Below are 20,916 nucleotides of genomic sequence, written 5' to 3'. Positions count from 1 at the left end.
ACCGTATGTCAGAAATATTTTTGATATTTTTTGACAGTGGGAATTATTGGCGCAACACCTGTCATAAGTGCAAAGAGGCAGGCCTTCTATGATTTAATAGATTGTAGTTGTGAAGAGTGCTTGATCACTCATTGGCCAAAGAAAACCTGCTCCAAAGCTTTTCATGTGGTTGTCTATTTACGGTGTTTGATGTTTCATTCTCATAAACTCCAATTCAGCAGGGGTGTCGTTTATTAAATACAGTAGCCTACAGTTACCTAACCCCTAGATATTAACAAACATGTATTCAGCTTTTCACATGAACATAATATCCAGTTTAAAGAAAAAATGAGAATATCTGTTGACTGTTCTGTTTTGTAAAGGTGGTATTTTAATAAAACATAGATGATAGGCTACTGATAAAGTTACTGTGCCATAACCGACTGTCTTACTGCTAAGATCAGCTTTTATTTGGTCTTAAATATCCACAGTTGCACTGCCTGAAATTGGCACTTTGGCGCACGTTTTAAGGACACACCTTAGATATTTCCAACCCTCGCACCTCAGTGCAAGCGAGCAGATGTTAGACAGGTAAGTTACCTAAACACTGGCACAAGGGATTGAAAATAGCAGAGTGCCCATTTTTACAAGTCGAAATTGCCAACGTGTGCATTTGACATTTGCTCTGCCTTATAAACGCCAGAAATAGAGCCCCATGTGTTAGTTCATGGATAGCCCTGCAAAGGCCTAGGTCATTTTTGTCTGGTAAGGAGTTACTTTTTGTGTGTGATTTTATTGAACCGATAGGCCAGTGGAGAGAAGACAGATAGTAACTGTGTCGCTGTGTGTTTGTGTCTATCATCACAGTGACTGCGTGTTTGTGTTGTGTGCAGGTGGACCAATGTAATGTGTCTGACAGTGGCTGTGTGTTTGTGTGTTGCATGACAGTTACTGTGTGTTTGTGTCTTGCAGGGGGACCAACCGGAGGGACTCTGTGGGGGGCGGGACTGCTCCACCTGCCAGTGTTTCCCTGCTAAAGGAGCCCAGGTAAGACTCCTTACACATACAGTACACACCGTCCAATCACAACATAGACATCCCACACCACACATTCTAACCAGGAATTGCCATAAACCACAGAAGGGGTGCTCAAACCTTGAAGTATGTAAATTAAGTGATGAGGCTGAAATGTCCACACAATTGAAATGCCAACGTGTTTTCAGAGCAAACTTCGACGTCATAACCGTCATGCCAGCCCTAACCGTCAAGAGTATGTAACCAGTTTGGATGTATGGTTTATGTGAATGAAACAGCTGGAGTGTTAATATTCTCATTAGTCAAGTGTCACAACCTTATCAAAATAATTATAGTAAAGCTTTCTACTGCAGCTGACCTGAATGAATGAATTGACATATAATGGGGCTATTATGTTTAGTACCCATTAGGGTCATACACAAGTGTTTAGGGATCTGAACACATAACTAAAATGAAAATGGGTCTCCGTGTTTAGATTGTTAACACAAGAACATGTTTATTCACTGTAACACTTTTTAAACACAGGAACACGTTTATTCAGCACAAGCCGTTTTTCATATTTCCCAGCATGCCTTTCGAGTGAATGTGAGAGACAAGGTTGTTGCAACTCCTATTTTGCTTTATGACCACATACTATACACTTCAAAAAGCCTTTAGGAATGGTCTATTTATCCTCAAGATTTTGGTCTGAAAATCCTGACTCATGTGCCACATCAGACCTGCAAGTCACAATGTTCTTTTTAGTAATTCCTATTGCAATCCAGCCAGAAGGATGATATCCAACAATTATAATATTTTATCCCCCACAACTTGCCCTCAGAATGACTGCTAAAGGAGAAATAAATAATAAACAAGACTACCTAAACCAACTAGACTGGAATAACCATCTCAGTAATGGGTACAATAAGTCCAACACCTGACAGATTGGATTAGTTTATGATAAAAATGTAAGTTATTGATTTTTGTTTAGTGGAAGGTCAATTAATCAATTTGTATGAGGAAACAAATATTAAAACAATCTATTCTAAAAATCAACCTGCACCAAAGCATGCTGGGAAATATCATAATGAGCCCCCCACACAATTGTTTTTCACTCTGACATGGAACCCAAACCGGCTGCACGCTGTGCCATCGTGCATACATGTATTTTTTTTCCCCCCACACCAAACGCGATCATGACACGCAGGTTAAAATATCAAAACAAACTCTGAACCAATTATATTAATTTGGGGACAGGTCGAAAAGCATTAAACATTTATGCCAATTTAGCTAGTTAGCTTGCACTTGCTAGCTAATTTGTCCTATTTAGCTAGCTTGCTGTTGCTACCCAATTTGTCCTGAGATTTAAACATTGAGTTGTTATTTTACCTGAAATACACAAGGTCCTCTACTCTACCAATTAAATCCACACATAAAACGGTCAACAGAATCGTTTCTAGTCATCTCTCCTCCTAGGCTTTTTCTTCTCTTGACTTTTGCGATTGGCAACTTTCATAAATTAGGTGCATTACCGCCACTGGCCTCGTTTGTCTTTCAGTCACCCACGTGGGTATAACCAATGACGAAATGGCACGTGGGTTCCTGCTTCTATAAACCAATGAGGAGATGGGAGAGACAGGACTTGCAGCGTGATCTGCATCAGAAAACAGAACTGATTTCTATTTTAGCCCTTGGCAACGCAGACGCTTGTTGAATAACATAGATTTCTAAATATATTTTGCAACGCGAGCGGTGTGGTCAGCCTATGAGAGACAATGGGAAAGTAAACACTAGTGTTTGAAATCTGAACACTTAGGAGACTTTAAACACAGACGTGTAGGTTAAATATATGTTTCACGTTTCATGGTTTTAGAGTGTAGATTTCTAAGGTTGGAGAATCTCAGCATAGATTTTGAGCTGAAGCTGGTAGGGATGTGCCTTCATAAAGGAAACGTTGTAACCTTCAGCCTCCCTAAAAATGACTTTCACTCTCTAGAGATTGCGCAGACTATGATAATATGAACATTGAGAAGTATTTACGAGATGTTGAGATTGTCTGGGCTGAGGGCTTTGGGCACTGACCAACAGGGCTATGTATGAGGCTTGGGTTTGGGGGAGGGGGATAGAGAACAAAGTGGGGTGTTAAACTGTGACAGACCGGGTAAAATAGCAAAATTTGAAATTGTGTTTTTTACATTGGATAAAAGTAGAGACTCAGAGCTACGAAATGGTATATCATACACACATTTGAGTGGGAAAGTATGGGAAAGTAATTTAGCTTTGAATGTTGATCAACTTCTATACTCACTTATGAGAAAATGGCCTTTGAATGTTTTGGTACTACCACTGGAGAGCTTTTCTTTGTCTACATCCATTCATCATTGTTCACAGCCTCTTAAGCTTTAGCCCCACTCATCTCTTTAAGGGTTGATCTGAGAGTTCTGTACTAACAACATCAGTCAAGTAAACCCTGTAAAGACCTTTATTATACACAGATTCAAAATAGCTATTGATAGCAAATGTGTATTTTGTGGGTGCAGTGGCGATTTTAGCATGTAAATCTTGGTGGGGCAAATACCAGCAAAGCCACTACACAACACAACACTAAACAATACATTAATTGTACTATAACTGTGGCAAACGGTGCCCACAAACATAAAGCTGTCCCAACATCTTACCACTGCTACACCTGGCTATCAGCGGAGCCTTGTCTAGCAGCGAAACAGTTCATTCAGCCTCATTTACTGCCTTTAAAAAAACATAGCTGATATGGCTGACTTGCTTAAACAAATGTGGTTTCTAATGACAATTGAGATGTACAAACTATGGCATAAGGAGATGACTAGCGGATAAGAGGCAATCTGTAATTTCGATTAAGACAATGTGCGAGCTAGGACGGACATAGTCAATATAAGTATTTGTTTTAGCACTTTTGAAAGGTACAGCGACAGAATTCAGAACATGGGCCGTTCTTACAGTGCTCTCCCAGTCAAATTTGACTTTATGCAATGAATATCTGTAAAATTTGGTTTACTCTTTGATGGCAATGCAAGCAGCAGTGTCTGTAGTGTTGTGGTTTGCACGTTCACTTAAAGTTGAATAACAATGTCCTAGCTTTTCAAAGCAACAAGACAATGCCTTCATTTGGGAAATTGCAAACAAGTACAAATTTCCTAAGCTAATGAAATTTAACAAGCACGAAGGGACTCGAACCCTCAATCATCTGATTCGAAGTCAGATGCCTTATCCATTAGGCCATGGAATCTACATGATACATCCCTATTTGACATAATACAGACTTTGCTATGCAACAACAGACATCAACATTTTGAACCTGTCCGAATGAGGAAAGCTAGTGATTTTTAACAAGTACAAAGATACTCTTTCCTTCAATCTTGCGATGCAGATTCAGACACAATCATTCTCAGGCCTTGCAGTCTTAGATTATTAACATCAGAAGCCTCCTCTCTAAGTTTGTTTTGTTCACTGCTTTAGCACACTCCGCCAACCCTGATGTCCTTGCCGTGTCTGAATCCTGGCTTAGGAAGGTCACCAAAAATTCAGAAATTTCCATCCCCAACTTCAACGTTTTCCGCCAAGATAGAACTGCCAAAGGGGGTGTAGTTTCAAACTACTGTAGGGATAGCCTGCAGAGTTCTGTCATGTTATCCACGTCTGTGCCCAAACAGTTCGAGCTTCTACTTTTAAAAATCCACCTTTCCAGAAATAAGTCTCTCACTGTTGCTGCTTGTTATAGACCCCCCTCAGCCCCCAGCTGTGCCCTGGACACCATATGTGAATTAATTTCCCCCCATTTATCTTCAGAGTTTGTACTGTTAGGTGACCAAAACTGGGATATGCTTAACACCCTGGCCATCCTACAATCTTAGCTTGATGCCCTTAATCTCACACAAATTATCATGGATCCTACCAGGTACAACCCTAAATCTGTAAACACTGGCACCCTCATATATATCATCCTGACCAACCTGCCCTTTAAATACACCTCTGCTGTCTTCAACCAGGATCTCAGCGATCACAGCCTCATTACCTGCGTCCGTAATTGGTTTGCGGTCAAACAACCACCCCTCATCACTGTCAAACGCTCCCCAAAACACTTCAGCAAGCAGGCCTTTCTAATCGACCTGGCCCGGGTATCCTGGAAGGACCTCATTCCGTCAGTAGAGGATGTCTGGTTATTCTTTAAAAGTGCTTTCCTTGCCATCTTAAATAAGCATGCCCCGTTCAAAAAATGTAGAACTAAGAACAAATATAGCCCTTGGTTGACTCCAGACCTGATGCATAAGCATCAAACCTGATGCATTAGATATTCAACTTTTAAGGGGAGTTAGGAACCAATATACACAGGCAGTTAGGAAAGCAAAGGCTAGCTTTTTCAAACAGAAATTTGCATCCTCTAGCACAAACTCCAAATAGTTCTGGGACACTGTAAAGTCCATGGAGAATAAGGGCACCTCCTCCCAGCTACCCACTGCACTGAGGCTAGGAAACACTGTCACCACCGATAAATCCACGATAATAATAATTTCAATAAGCATTTTTCTGCGGCTAGCCATGCTTTCCACCTGGCTACCTCTACCCCGGTCAACAGCTCTGCACCCCCCTCAGCAACTTGCCCAAGCCTCCCCAATTCTCCTTCACCCAAATCAAGATGTTCTGAAAGAACTGCATGATATGGACCACTACAAATCAGCTGGGCTAGACAATCTGGACCCTCTCTTTCTAAAATGATCCGCCGCAATTGTTGCAACCGCTATTACTAGCCTGTTCAACTTTTCATATTATCTGAGATACTTAAAGATTGGAAAGCTACCGCGGTCATCCCCCTCTTCAAAGGGGGAGAAACTCTAGACCCAAACTGTTACAGACCTATATCTTTCCTACCCTGCCTTTCTAAAGTCTTCGAAAGCCAAGTTAACAAACAGATCGCCAACCATTTCGAATCCCACCGTGCCTTCTCCGCTATGCAATCTTGTTTCCGAGCTGGTCATGGGTGCACGTCAGCCACACTCGGGGTCCTAAACGATATCATAACCGCCATCGATAAAAGACAATACTGTGCAGCTGTATTCATCTACCTGGCCAAGGCTTTTGACTGTCAGTCACCACATTCTCATCAGCAGACTCAACAGTCTTGGTTTCTCAAATGACTGCCTCGCTTGGTTCACCAACTACTTCTCAGATAGAGTTCAGTGTGTCAAATCGGAGGGCACGTTGTCCGGACCTCTGGCAGTTTCTGTGGGGGTGCCACAGGGTTCAATTCTCAACTTTTTTCTCAGTATACATCAATGGATGTCGCTCTTGCTGCTGGTGATTCTCTGATCCACCTCTATGCAGACAACACCATTCTGTATTCTTCTGGCCCATCTTTAGACACTGTGTTATCAAACCCCCAGACGAGTTTCAATGCCATACAACACTCCTTCCATGGCCTCCAACTGCTCTTAAATGCAAGAAAAACTAAATGCATGCTCTTCAACCGATTGTTGCCCGCACCCGCCCACCCGACTAGCATCACTCCTCTGGACGGTTCTGACTTAGAATATGTGGACAACTACAAATTCCTAGGTGTCTGGTTAGACTGCAAACTCTCCTTCCAGACTCATATTAAGCATCTCCAATCCAAAATTAAATCTAGAATTGGCTTCCTATTTCGCAACAAAGCCTCCTTCACTCATGCTGCTAAACATACCCTTGTAAAACTGACTATCCTAACGATCCTTGACTTCGACTTTTATCATTTACAAAATAGCCTCCAACACTCTACTCAGCAAATTGGATGTAGTCTATCACAGTGCCATCCGTTTTGTCACCAAAGCCCCATATACTACCCACCTCTGGGACCTGTATGCTCTCTTTGGCTGACCCTCACTTCATTTTCATTGCCAAACCCACTGGCTCCAGGTCATCTATAGGTATTTGCTAGGTAAAGCAGGTATATTTCACTGGTCATCCCCAAAGCCAACACTTCCTTTGGCCGCCTTTCTTTCCAGTTCTCTGCAGCCAATGACTGGAACGAATTGCAAAAATCTAAGCATCAGCTATCTGAGCAGCTTTCCGATCATTGCACCTGTACATAGCCTATCTGTAAGTAGCCCACTCAACTACCTCATGCCCATACTGTTATTATTTTTTTTGCTCCTTTGCACCCCAGTGTCTCTAGTTGCACATTCATCTTCTGTACATCTATTTCTCCAGTGTTTAATTGCTAAATTGTAATTATTTCGCCACAATGGCCTATATATTGCCTTACCTCCTTAATCTTACTACATTTGCACACACTGTATATAGACTTTTCTATTGTGTTATTGACTGTACGTTTGTTTATCCCTTGTGTAACTCTGTGTTATTTGTGTCGCACTGCTTTGCTCTATCTTGACCAGGTTGCAGTAAATGAGAACTTTTTCTCATCTGGCCTACCTGTTTAAATAAAGGTGAAATTAAATTAAATAATCACGTGTGTGTGCGTGCACATGCATGTACTCAGTACAGATGCACACACATACAAATCCATACACACCCCGCCCTATACCCACCCTGCTGAGATGTCGGCACACTGACCTAATTGTGTGCCAGCTTGATGAGCCTTATTACGCTCTCTCCCATTCAGGTGTGTTGCCATCGCAGGCCTATGTTGTAAATACTGTTTATCCCGCCACAACACATTACAGCAATATTCCATCTTCACATCTGCTCACAAAATGTAAGTCATGCTTGTCAATGAGAGTCAGAGAGGTTTAGCTAGATGGCCAGGCTGTTTTGTGTATTCTGGAATGTGGCAGTGTAAGGGCACAGATGCCACAAAGGCAGCCAGATTCCCAATGATATCCTTTAACAGAAAAGTGACACATTTACTGCTTCCTTGTAAAGCAGAAGAGCACAATAACAGTGGGCCGTGCAGTAAAGTGAGTGTGCACAGGTGCTCAAATATGCTTTGTGAGCCAAGACAGACAAGACACACATGCACACATGCATGCATGCACAGACATGTAAAGAGAATACACACAAATGCATACACATGTACTCACACACGCACACATGCATGCATGTGCACACATGCACACACACACCTGTTCATTGATGAAGTGCCCTTTCAGAAGGCCTCCTCTTTAATCAGTCTATAGTGGCAGGGGGAGCGACTGGTGAGAGGGGACTGGAGACATCCCTAGAATGTGGAAGGATGAAGAGCTCAGTCATAAATTAGTAATGATTACAGACTTACATTACAGCATAGCCCCTGGTGCTAGCACACAGCTACTAATGAATACAGAATATACAGTGCATTTGGAAAGTATTCAGACCCCTTCACTTTTTCCACATTTTGTTATCTTACAGCCTTATTCTAAAATGGATTGTACAAAAAATATATAGATATATATACAAAAATCCTCATCAATCTATACACAATACCCCATAATGACATAGCAAAAACCGGTTTTTAAGAAATGTTTGCAAATATATAATAATAAATCAACTGAAATATCACATTTACACAAGTATTCAGACCCTGAATAGCCACTAGTCAGATACCTGCTCTCCTGTTCCCCTCCCCCCGCTACCCTTATAGATACCCACCCAACAAACAATGAAAATTACCGTTTGTTAAGTCCAGGTAGCCCCTCCCTCTTTCAGTGTGTTTTTTTCCCATTTGGTGCCAAATGAACATGACCTTGTTGGCATCATGAAAAGTGTGAGTAGTGGTGTGCTGACACTCCAACCAGAAATGTTGATATTTAAAAAAGTCCAGAAAGGGTGCTCAGTCCTCACACACACACACACACTGACTTTGACCTCTCTCCTCGATTTCCACAATAACTAGATGTCTGACCTCTCGACACCTCAAAAAATTCTTACAACTGCGACAAAACACACTCTAGCTAACACACCTGTATTTTATGTATGATTTGTGTGGTAAATGCAGGTGAACGCTTCTTTGAAATTATGTAAGAGTTGGTTAAACGTTGGAGTTGGAACTTCTGCTGATGGGTGTACTGGTCAAGGCCTGGTAACAGGCTGTAGGAGCTACAAACTTGTTGTATCTGAGTTTGTTAAATGTTGGAGTTGGAACCGTTACTTGTACTGGTGGTGAGTGTACTGGCCTGGTCAAGGCCTTGTTTGCGGAGGCCTGGTGAGAGGCTGTAGGAGCGACTAGCTGAGTTGTATTTAGACAGCTGGGCGCGACTCTAATTTGCTGTACTAGGCCGTCCATGGCCGGGCTCACACAATGGCTGCTGTGACACAAACTCAATGGGAATCAGGGGTCTTAGTGATTTTCACAGGCTTGCGAGCTGGGAGAAAGACAGGGGCACGTAGAGTGTTCAGCACTGAGCTTCTGTCACATCCACTCTGAACACGCCAGTCAACACCGGCTCTATTCCCTAGTGCTGCACACACTTACAGTACACTAAGACAAAGACGCACACATAAGTAGACACCCACACATACGCATAGAGTACATGTTCCCCGGCATACACTTTAGAATAGACACATTAACTCACTAGCATAAACGTTACAGTTCTATTCAAGCAAAACACACACTTTTACACTCACACTGTGTGACTCTATCCACTGGGGTATTGGTTGACACTGTGGCTAGATTGTGTGTTTGGGAACAGCCTGCTACAGTATAAACTAAGTCAGAGCTGTGCCTCCCTGGTATAGACCTAGACCCATAAAAATAGAACAACGTCCTGCTTTACTCTTATGGTAGCTACACCCACTATGGCCACCAGTCCACCCATCACAGAAAATGTACTTCAATGGGAATGTCTGTTCTAGTAATTATATTTCTCTGTCTGTAGACCAGTAGACCAGGGAGACTAGTAGCTAGACTCAGACAGAAAATATGAATCAATATTTGCATCAAAGTGTGTGTGTGGTGTGGGGTGTGTGTGCGTGCGCGTGTGCGCAATTGCCCCCTACTGCCCCCCGTAACTTGAATGGGGCACACTCTAATTCAAAAAGTATTTTGACTATGTAAAAATCACTACATTGACTTATTGAATGTCTTTGAATGCATAATTTAATCTTTATTTATTTATACAACGGTTGGGTCTAATCCTGAAAGCTGATTGGTTAAAACCGCATTCCAGCCGGTGTCTATTCCACAAGTTTCTACCGGCTAAATCTATGACGTTAAAATGCCTATGTACTCTGTTACATCTGACTGCGCAATCCACTGTCTCATCAGCCCACTTTATCAACTTGATCTCCACTATAAAAAGCATCTAGAAATTATCTCACATTTCTTTTAGACTAACATTTAGTTTTCAACAGCGGAGACAGGTGGGCAGCGTTTCTCAGCTAGTCGAAATCATGAATCGGTTTTTATCATTTATCTATCATTTTTATGGATATACATACAGTGCCTTCGGAAAGTATTCAGACCTCTTTTCACAATTCGTTCCGGTACAGCCTTATTCTAAAATTGATTAAATTGTCTTTTTCCTCATCAATCTACACACAATACCCCATAATGACGAAGAAAAAACATGTTTATAGAAATGTTTGCTAATTTTTTTTTTTTTTATTTAAAAAATGAAATATCACATTTACATAAGTATTCAGACCCTTTATGATGCTGCAAGCTTGGCACACCTGCATTTTTGGAGTTTCTCACATTCTTCTCTGCAGATCCTCTCAAGCTCTGTCAGGTTGGATGGGGAGCATTGCTGCACAGTTATTTTCAGGTCTCTCTAGAGATGTTTGATTGGGTTCAAGTCCGGTCTCTGGCAGGGCCGATCAAGGACATTCAGAGACTTGTCCCAAAGCCACTCCTGCATTATCTTGGCTGTGTGCTTAGGGTCATTGTCCTGTTGGAAGGTGAACCTTCGGTCCTGAGCTCTCTGGAGCAGATTTACATCAAGGATCTCTGTACTTTGCCCTGTTCATATTTCCCTCATTCCTGACTAGTCTCCCAGTCCCTGCTGCTGAAAATATCCCCATAGCATGATTCTGCCCCCACCATGCTTCACCGTAGGGATGGTGCATGTTTCCTCCAGACCAGTGGTGGAAAAAGTACCCAATTTTCATACTTGAGTAAAAGTAAAGATACCTTAATAGACAATTACTCAAGTAAAAGTGAAAGTCACCCAGTAAAATACTACTTGAGTAGAAGTCTAAAAGTATTTGGTTTTAAATATACTTAAGTATCAAAAGTAAATGTAACTGCTAAAATATAATTAAGTATTGAAAAAGTGTAAAAGTGTAAATAATTTCAAATTCCTTATATTAAGCAAACCAGATGGCACCATTTTCATGTTTTTTTATTTACAGATCGCCAGGGGCACACTCTTACATAATTTACAAACAATGCATTTGTGTTTAGTGAGTCCACCAGATCAGAGGCAATAGGGATGACCATGGATGTTCTCTTGATAATTGCATGAATTTGGCAATTTTCCTGTCCTGCTAAGCATTCAAAATGTAATGAGTGCTTTTTACTTGAGTACTTTACGCAACTGCTCCAGATGTGACACCTGGCATTCAGGCCAAAGAGTTCAATCTTGGTTGTATCAGACCTGTGAATCTTGTTTCTCATGGTCTGTGAGTCATTTAGGTGCCTTTTGGCAAACTCCAAGCAGGCTGTTATGTTCCTTTTACTGAGGGGTGGCTTCCGTCTGGCTTCCGGTCTTTCCAGCTTCAGTTTGAAGTGTTGTTGTTGGCTAGCTCCTCTGAACAACAGTGGCCTAACGAGAGAGCACAATTTCTGTGCCAGGCGAAATCCCGCCTCATTAGCTCATTGTTACGGATATGTCCAAATAAATTTCACTAGAAAACAGCTTGAACAAATGCAAATGCATCTACTTTGCTGTTATTCTTGCTGCACTTTTTGACGTGACTGTAAGTTATCCGTAGTTGTCTATCTAGCAAGCCAGGGATAAGAAAGTTGCCAGTATAACACTGAACGACTGGGTCAGGTCCATAGATACATAGATACAGAACAAAAATATTGAACAACTGGGTTGCGTCTTTAGGAGCCGAACCGATAGAACGAACAACAACCAGCCGGCTTGTTCTTCTGTTTGGTGCCTACTAAACGCGACACAGGGCACAATGTTGTGGAATATTCAGTTCAGATATATATACACTATATATACAGGGGTATGTGGACACCCCTTCAAATTAGTACATTTGGCTATTTCAGTCATACCCGTTACTGACAGGTGTATAAAATCGAGCACACAGAAATGCAATCTCCATAGACAAACATTGGCAGTAGAATGGCATTACTGAACAGCTCAGAGACTTTCAATGTGGCACCTTTCCAACAAGTCAGTTTGTCAAATTTCTGGAGTGAGGAATCATGCTTCCCTGCCTGGCAGTCCAATGGACGAATTTGGGTTTGGTGGGTGCCAGGAGAATGCATAGTGCCAACTTCAAAGTTTGGTGGAGGAGGTATAATGATCTAGGGCTGTTTTTCATGGTTTGGGCTAGGCCTCTTAGTTCCAGTGAAGGGAAATCTTAGCATTCAATGACATTCTAGACAATTCTGTGCTTCCAACTTTGTGGCAACAGTTTGGGGAAGGCCCTTTCCTGTTTCAGCATGACAATGCCCCTGTGCACAAAGCAAGGTCCATACAGAAATGTTTTGTCAAGATCGGTGTGGAAGAACTGGATTGGCCTGCATAGAGCCATGACCTCAACTCCATTGAACACCTTTGGGATGAATTGAACTCCGACTGTGAGCCAGTCCTAAATCCCCAACCTCACTGATGCTATTGTGGCTGAATGGAAGCAAGTCCCCACAGCAATGTTCCAACATCTACTGTAATGCCTTCCCAGAAGAGTGGAGGCTGTTATAGCAGCAAAGGGGGTGACCAAATCTATATTAATGCCCATGATTTTGGAATGATATGTTCGACAAGCAAGTGTCCACATACTTTTGGGCATGTAGTGTATATGTTGAAGAACAGGCATACCTCTCTGATATGCCAGCTTAATTCATGATATTTATATTTATTTGTTATTTTCAGTATGTTGTAGCCTTGTAAATGTGATCCCCAGTGTTTGTAACGTGTCACTGTGATGTCCAGGGTGTTCCAGGTGTTTTAGGACGACAGGGGCCTCAGGGGCCACCTGGGTTCCCGGGCCCCCAGGGGCCTCTTGGAGAGAAGGGATATCGAGGAGAGGAGGGCTTCCCTGGCGTATCTGGACCGAAGGGAGACGTGGTAAATTAAATACCTCATATTTAGGATTCTGAGTTTAACCTGACCACTTCACCTGATCAGGTCCCACTTGTGCTGTACTGTACTTACGTTTACTGTAATCATGTACCCAAAAGAATCCCTGTCAATCACAAACTCTCAACTGGTTTTAAGTGTCATAATGACATAGAGAGGGACAAGGAGAAAAAGAGAGATCATGACATGGTTAAAGAGAAATAAATATTAGATCTTGTGTGTCTGTGTGTGTTCTGACTCCTGATCTGTTTCTGCTTTTTCAGGGTATTGCTGGCGTACTAGGATATCCTGGACTAGATGGTGTCCCGGTGAGTGTGTGTGTGTGGGGAATGCAAGCATGTATGCACATGTGTATATGTATACCTGTTCACCAATTCCTTGCCATGGCATATTGTAATACCATGGTTAGCTAAAGAACTGCAAACTACTTTCTGCTCAATACTGCACAGTATAGTTCATATGTCATTCCTATGCCTTTTGGACCTCATACGTCTTTTGGGGAAAAGTATACAGTACCAGTCAAAAGTTTGAACACACCTACTCATTCAAGGATTTTTCTTTATTTTTTACTATTTTCTTCATGGTAGAATAGTATTGAGGACATCAAAACAAGTAAATAACACATATGGAATCATGTAGTAAGCAAAAAAAGTGTCAAACAAATCAAATATATATTTTATATTTTAGAGTCTTCAATGTAGCCACCCTTTTCCTTGATGACAGCTTTGCACACTTTTGGCATTCTCTCAATGATACTCCCACTAAGCGCAAACCAGATGGGATGGCGTATCGCTGCAGAATGCTGTGGTAGCCATGCTGGTTAAGAATGCCTTGAATTCTAAATAAATCACAGACAGTGTCACCAGCAAAGCACCCCCACACCATCACACCTCCTCACCTATGCTTCACGGTGGGAACCACACATGCGGCGATCATCCGTTCACCTACTCTGCATCTCACAAAGACACGGCGGTTGGAACCCAAAACCTCAAATTTGGACTCAAAATGACAGATTGGTCTAATGTCCATTTCCTCGTGTTTCTTGTCCCAAGGAAGTATCTTCTTATTGGTGTCCTTTTTTCAGCAAGTCGGCCATGAAGGCCTGATTCACACAGTCTCCTCTGAACAGTTGATGTTGAGATTTGTCTGTTGCTTGAACTCTGTGAAGCATTTATTTGGACTGCAATTTCTGAGACTGGAAACTCTAAGGAACTTATCCTCTGCAGCGGAGGTAACTCTGGGTCTTCCTTTCCTGTGGCGATCCTCATGAGAGACAGTTTCATCATAGCGTTGATGGTTTTTGCGACTGCACTTGAAAAGTTCTTGAAATTTTCGAATTGACTGACCTTCATGTCTTAAAGTAATGGACTGTCATTACTCTTTCCTTATTTGAGATGTTCTTGCCATAATATGGACTTGGTCTTTTACCAAATAGGACTATATTCTGTATAACACCGCCCCCTGTTCACAACACAACTGATTGGCTCAAATGCATTAAGAAGGAAAGAAATTCCACAAATTAACTTTTAACAAGGCACACCTGTTATTTGAAGTGCATTCCACCTCATGAAGCTGGTTGAGAGAATGCCAAGAGTGTTCAAAGCTTTCATCAAGGCAAAGGGTGGCTACTTTGAAGAATCTCAAAAATAAAATATATTTTGATTTGTTTAACACTTTTTTGGTTACTACATGATTCCATATATGTTATTTCATAGTGTTGATGTCTTCACTATTATTCTACAATGTAGACAATAGTAACCCTTGAATGAGTACGTGTGTCCAAACTTTTGACTGGTACTGTTTATGTTTAATTTCTTAAGTATATCATAAAAAGGACAAGTTTGACTTTCAGAAAAATGTTATTATGTTAGTTGCATAATTCTAACAGTGTGAAACCTAACAGGGTGAACATTTGGAGCCTAAATTAGCCATAGCTCTGTGGGTGATTGCGATTGAGCTAGCACAATGGTAAATATGGTAAACATTGAAAGAGGATTCCATTTATATATCAAAAGTATCTTAACATTTTGACATTTCCTAAATGTTCTCTGTAATTTATCCTAACAGGGTGGAAATGTATGAGTGAGACAAACAGACTAACGTCATGAAATGCTAAAATGATCCCAGATGGGACTCAAATATGCAAGTTTTGACATCACTTTGACATTAGCATCCCATCATGACCGTTTTCCCACCAACAATGTGATGACACTACCTGAACATGATGTCAAGGGGTTGTTTTCTTAAAGGAGATTTACTACAAACTAACAGGGTGGAAAGTGATATCAGGGACACACAGAACATCATAAATACAATAATCATGAGAAATAAAATATTGATGAGATATATTTAAAATAATGAAGAAATATTTTATTGTCTTATAGTTTATATTTATTGTAGTAGTTGACGAATAGCACCAGGGGACATGGCAAAAATGCCAACATGCACTGAAAACCAAATGCATATTGATTCATATCTTTGTGTTTTTATGGTAAATGACACCTAAATCTTATATTTAAAGCTTTTTGGAATCCACATTTTACACTAAATAAGTAAGGGATAGTCAACGAGGGGCTATACGTTCTCTAGAAAATAATGAACGATGTAGAATGTGTGTTCCACGACACGCTAGCAAAGTGAAACTATACAGAGTTGCATTATTTTCCAGAGAACGCATAGAGCCCCGAGTTGATTATATATTTTATACCATGGCTATAATTTAACAAATGTACAGCTAGAAATGTGTTCATTTGCAGGTAGAAATGTGTTTAACATCCACTGAAGTAGCTAGCAAGTTTACCATATAGCAACAGTCGTTGCCTTGGTAACCAAGCAAACAGACTTGCTAGTTTGCTAACCAAACCATCAGTCCTAACTTGCTATTATAAAAATCAAATTCAACAGTGCCAATGACGTTTTCAATTCGACTTTTGCTTTCAAAAGCAGTTCAAGCATAGAACTATAGCCATTGAATTCTACCGTGCAAATATAACAGTGTGTTATAGGGAAGTAATGCACGCTCTAGAATGCCCCTCAAGCCCATCAGAAACTATTATTCAACAATGCCATGGTATAAGAAGTTATATTTCCTGGGGAAAGAAAAGGGACTGGATAGTGGGAATGACCAATGGTGCATAAATAGCCTAATGTGTGAGTGTGCGTGTGTGTGTGTTCCAGGGTCACCCAGGGCCAGGGGGTGTTCCTGGTCTACCAGGGCTTGATGGCTGTAACGGGACCAGAGGGGACTCTGGTTTCCCTGGAATCCATGGTCTGGATGGGCCTGATGGGGGAGCGGTGAGTACAGCACAGAACTGTACGGTATGTGGCTGATGTAGGGGACACAGAGAGGGGCTATATCACTCTGCATTCCTTGAGATCCCAGAACATGAAGGAACAGGAGGCAGGAAAAACAACAGCTCAAGGGCAGGCAGAGGTCAGTCATCCAGATCAGAGTCCAAAAGGTACAGAACGTCAGGCAGTCTAAGGGTCAGGGCAGGCAGGGATCAATAACCCAGTGTGATGTGACAAGGTAGAGAACGACAGGCAGGCTCAGGGTCAGGACAGGCAGAATGGTCAAAACTGTGAAAACTAGAAAACAGGAACTAGAAACAGACAGGAGACAGGGGGGAAACGCTGTTAGGCTTGACGAACAAAACAAACTGGCAACAGACAAATAGAATACACTGGGCATAATGAGGACGATGGGCGACACCTTGAGGGGGGTGGAGACAAGCACAAAGACAGGTGAAACAGAATATACATTTTTGTAGGGTTGATACATTTTTGGTCTGACATTTTATTTGTAAAACCTTGAATACACTTCAAGTTTGCATGTCCTGCAACAACAGGGTGATCAAATTAAGATCCTACACCTGTACAAGTAATTACTGACAGAGATGTAGTCTACCCTACCAAGCAAAAGAGCAGTAACTGCTCATAGAGTGAAACTGTGAAAAATGACTTCAAAGTTTGTTTTTATTGTACAGCCAAATGAATTGTAGCTAATTGAAACCAAGATAAAAGGCAGTAACTGACGTGAGTGATGCCAGTTTCTGCAAACATAAATCCATTTCTGCAAACAAAAAATCAATTTCTCCATAATACAACACAATGGAGGCAGGATATTTGCCCAAATGATAAAGCATGTATTTAATGTACAAAAAATGACAAAATGTGCAGTTCCTGCTCCTTTGCTTGTTAGGGCAGTAGTGTACTGTGGGCCATTTAATGTACATATGCATATGTAGGGGATAGCTAAGGGTATTGTTACTGCCTTCCTGAGACCTAGAAGCGCTTCTTGAGTATGTTGTGTTAACTGTACAGAGGATTTTGAATTCATACCCCGGTCTGGGCGGAATTTGGTCCACATGACTCGGATCACACAGTCGGGCTCTTGCTACTGCCTTCCTGAGACCTAGAAGTACTGTTGCCCCAGATCTAGAAATGCCTTCTCTAGATCAGTGTTATTTGCGGTGCTTCTTGTGTATTTTGCGTAGGGTTGGGAGTTTCCACTAAGTAACAAATACATTCATGTTCAAATATACTGTATTGTGTTGTTGACATTTCTATTGATGACTGCAGGGTTTCTCAGGGATCAAAGGAGTGCCAGGGGACCCCACCGTTCAGTTCGTCCAGTACCCTGGTATACCTGTAAGTGGGCTTTCACAACCATCACCCCTCCATACAGTCTCTTTCATTTGTGTGTCCACCTGTACATGCTTTCCCACCTGTACATGCTTGCATCTCTTACGCAAAATATTCATCTTATTTGATTATTTATTGATTGATGATGGGTGGATGGATGGATTGATTGTCATAAACCTTTTAGGTGCCCATCCCATGTCTGCATACAAAACAAAACCATGCTTCCACACAATCAATCATCCTACAGTCATTGTCTGTGGACCTGACTCTCACTCCTATACCCTCTTAGCTTTGTACACCTGTTTGCCCATCCTCACCCACTCCAATGTCTCCTCACATTGCCATGTATGTTCTGTTGTTAAGACTTCTTCTCTTTTTCTTTTCTCTTCTCTTCTTCTCTGACAGGGTGATGTCGGCAGTGCTGGTGTTACTGGACTGCCTGTGAGTAAGATGGTTGTTGGACGGTTGTTGGATGGGTTCCCTACAGCCTGTCAAGTCACAACATACACTACTTCAAAATGGCCCCCTTACCAGCATCTGCCTGCCTCTGCTGCTGTTGGCTTCATTTACTATCATCCTCAATTAAAATAATTAATTATTTTTCCATATTTAATTAATTTATATTATGCTACTTTCCTTGATGTGGACAGAATGTGTTACTCCATTACAAAAGCTCACTTTTTGACCATGGAGAATTCGGGGCATATAAAAATACTATAAAAATACTGACCACACCAATACATGGATTTGAGAGTCAAATAACAGCCATCCGCGATAAAGTGACTATGCATTGATAATAAACAGCAAGTAGTAGCAGTGTGAAAATGGGGGTCAATGTAAATAGTCCGGGTAGCCATGTGATTAACTGTTTAGCAGTCTTATGGCTTGGGGGTAGAAGCTGTTAAGGAGCCTTTTGGACCTAGACTTGATGCTCCGGTACCATTTGCCATGCAGTAGCAGTTAAAACAGTCTATGATTTGGGTGACTGGAGTCTTTGACAATGTTTAGGGCCTTCCACTGACATTGCCTGGTATAGAGGTCCTGTATGGCAGGAAGCTTGGCCCTAGTGAAGTACTGGCCATATGCAGAGGGCACTGCCCTCTGTAGCGTCTTGCAGTCGAATGCCGAGCAGTTGCTATACAAAGTGGTGATGCAATCAGTCAGGACGCTCTCGATGGTGCAACTGTAGAACGTTTTGAGGACCCATGCCAAATCTGTTCAATCTCCTAAAGGGGAATAGGCATTGTCGTGCCCTCTTCACGACTGTCTTGGTGTGTTTGGACCGTGGTTTGTTAATGATGTGGACACCAAGGAACTTTAAACTCTTGACCCGCTCCACTACAGCACTGTTGATGTGAATGGGGACGTGCTCTACCCTCCTTTTCCTATAGTCCACGATCAGCTCCTTCTTCTTGCTCACATTGAGGGTGAGGTTGTTGTCCTGACACTACACTGCCAGGTCTCTCAACTCCTCCCTATAGCTGTGTATGTCACGCCTGCTCCCTCTCCCCTTCTCGAGTGCCAGGCTGCCCATCCTTACGAACACCTGTCACCATCATTAGCGCATCAGCGCTCATTGGACTCACCTGGACTCCTTCACTTTGTTGATTGCCCCTCTATCTGTCTGTTCCTCAGTTGGTTCCCCATGTCAGCATTATTGTCGTAATGTTGTTTTGTTCCCCCTGTCCAGACGCTGTTCTTGTTTTGTTATATGTCTGTTGTTTCATTAAATGTTCACTCCCTGTACTTGCTTCTGGTCTCCAGCATCTGTCCTTACAGAATGCTGACACCGCTATTTGAAGCATCAGGGAGTTTGTGTTATTTGTGGTGACGTCGGGTCCGGGTGCTGCCACCGATGGAACCTGGGGTGCCTCAGCTGGCTCGTCAGGCTTGCATGCATTAGCTGGCTCGAGAGGTTTGCTTGTCTCGGTTGGCTCGGTAGGCTCCCATCCCATGTCATGCCTCAGCCGGTTCGTCGGGCTCCCACGCCTCGGCCGGCTCGTCCATCTCCCACGCCTCGGCTGGCCCTTTGGGCACACCCATGTGGGACGCCGGGTGGCGCCCCTGGGGGGGTACTGTCACGCCTGCTCCCACTCGAGGGCTCCAGGCTGTCCATCATTACGCACACCTGTCACCATCATTACACGCATTAGCGCTCATTGGACTCACCTGGACTCCTTCACTTCATTGATTGCTTCTCTATCTGTCTGTTCCTCAGTTGGTCTCTCCATAGATATTTGATCAGGTTCAAGTCCAGGCTCTGAGTGGGCCAATCAATGACGTTCAGAGAGAGACTTGTCTCGAAGCAACCCCTGCGTTGTCTTGGCTGTGTGCTTAGGGTTGTTGTTCGGTTGGAAGGTGAACTGGAGGATGTTTGGAGCTTTTCATCAAGGATTTCTCTGTACTTGCTCCATTCATCTTTCCCTCAATCCTGACTTGGCTCCCAGTCCCTGCCGCTGAAAAACATGCTGCCACCACTATGCCTCACCGTAGGGATGGTGCCAGGATTCTTCCAGAAATTACGCTTGGGATTCAGGCCAAAGAGTTCAATCTTGGTTTCATCAGACCAGAGAATGTTGTTTCTCATGGCTTGAGAGTCCTTTAGGTGCCTTTTGGCAAACTCCAAGCGGGCTGTCATGTGCTTTTTACTGAGGAGTAGCTTCTGTCTGGCCACTCTACCATAAAGTTCAGATTGGTGGAGTGCTGCAGAGATGATTGTCCTTCTGGAAGGTTCTCCCATCTCCACAGAGGAACTCTGGAGCTCTGTCAGAGTGACCATCGGGTTCTTGGTCGCCTCCCCTACCAAGGCCCTTCTCCCCCGATTGCTCAATTTTGCCAGGCAGTCAGCTCTAGGAATAGTCTTGGACTTTCAATGCTGCCTTTTTTTGTACCCTTTGGTATCAGTTCCTCAACACAATCCCGGAGCTCTACAGACAATTCCTTCGGCCTCATGGCTTGGTTTTTGCTCTGACATGCACTGTCAACTGTGGGCAGGCCTTTCCAAATCATGTCCATTTACTACAGGTGGACTCCAATCAAGAAACATCTCAAGGATGATCAATGGAAACAGGATGCA

General features: G+C 42.5%; 1 protein-coding gene across 4 annotated transcripts in view; it reads left to right on the top strand.

Annotated features, from left to right (window-relative positions):
* col4a4 (collagen, type IV, alpha 4) overlaps window positions 1-20,916 on the top strand; it is a 159,474-nt gene that overhangs the window by 32,511 nt on the left and 106,047 nt on the right. For all 4 annotated transcript variants that reach the window (XM_021587194.2, XM_021587193.2, XM_021587197.2 and 1 more), the window contains 6 exons: window positions 952-1,026; window positions 13,050-13,184; window positions 13,460-13,504; window positions 16,374-16,490; window positions 17,778-17,846; window positions 18,246-18,281. In XM_021587194.2, coding sequence (XP_021442869.2) covers window positions 952-1,026; window positions 13,050-13,184; window positions 13,460-13,504; window positions 16,374-16,490; window positions 17,778-17,846; window positions 18,246-18,281 — 477 coding nt within the window. The remainder of the gene's footprint in view (window positions 1-951; window positions 1,027-13,049; window positions 13,185-13,459; window positions 13,505-16,373; window positions 16,491-17,777; window positions 17,847-18,245; window positions 18,282-20,916) is intronic.

The sequence above is a fragment of the Oncorhynchus mykiss genome, chromosome 27 (genome assembly GCF_013265735.2).
Source record: "Oncorhynchus mykiss isolate Arlee chromosome 27, USDA_OmykA_1.1, whole genome shotgun sequence".
Classification (NCBI taxonomy): Eukaryota; Metazoa; Chordata; class Actinopteri; order Salmoniformes; family Salmonidae; genus Oncorhynchus; species Oncorhynchus mykiss.
Note: the sequence above shows the minus strand (reverse complement) of the source record. Positions and strands in the feature narration are given on the sequence as shown.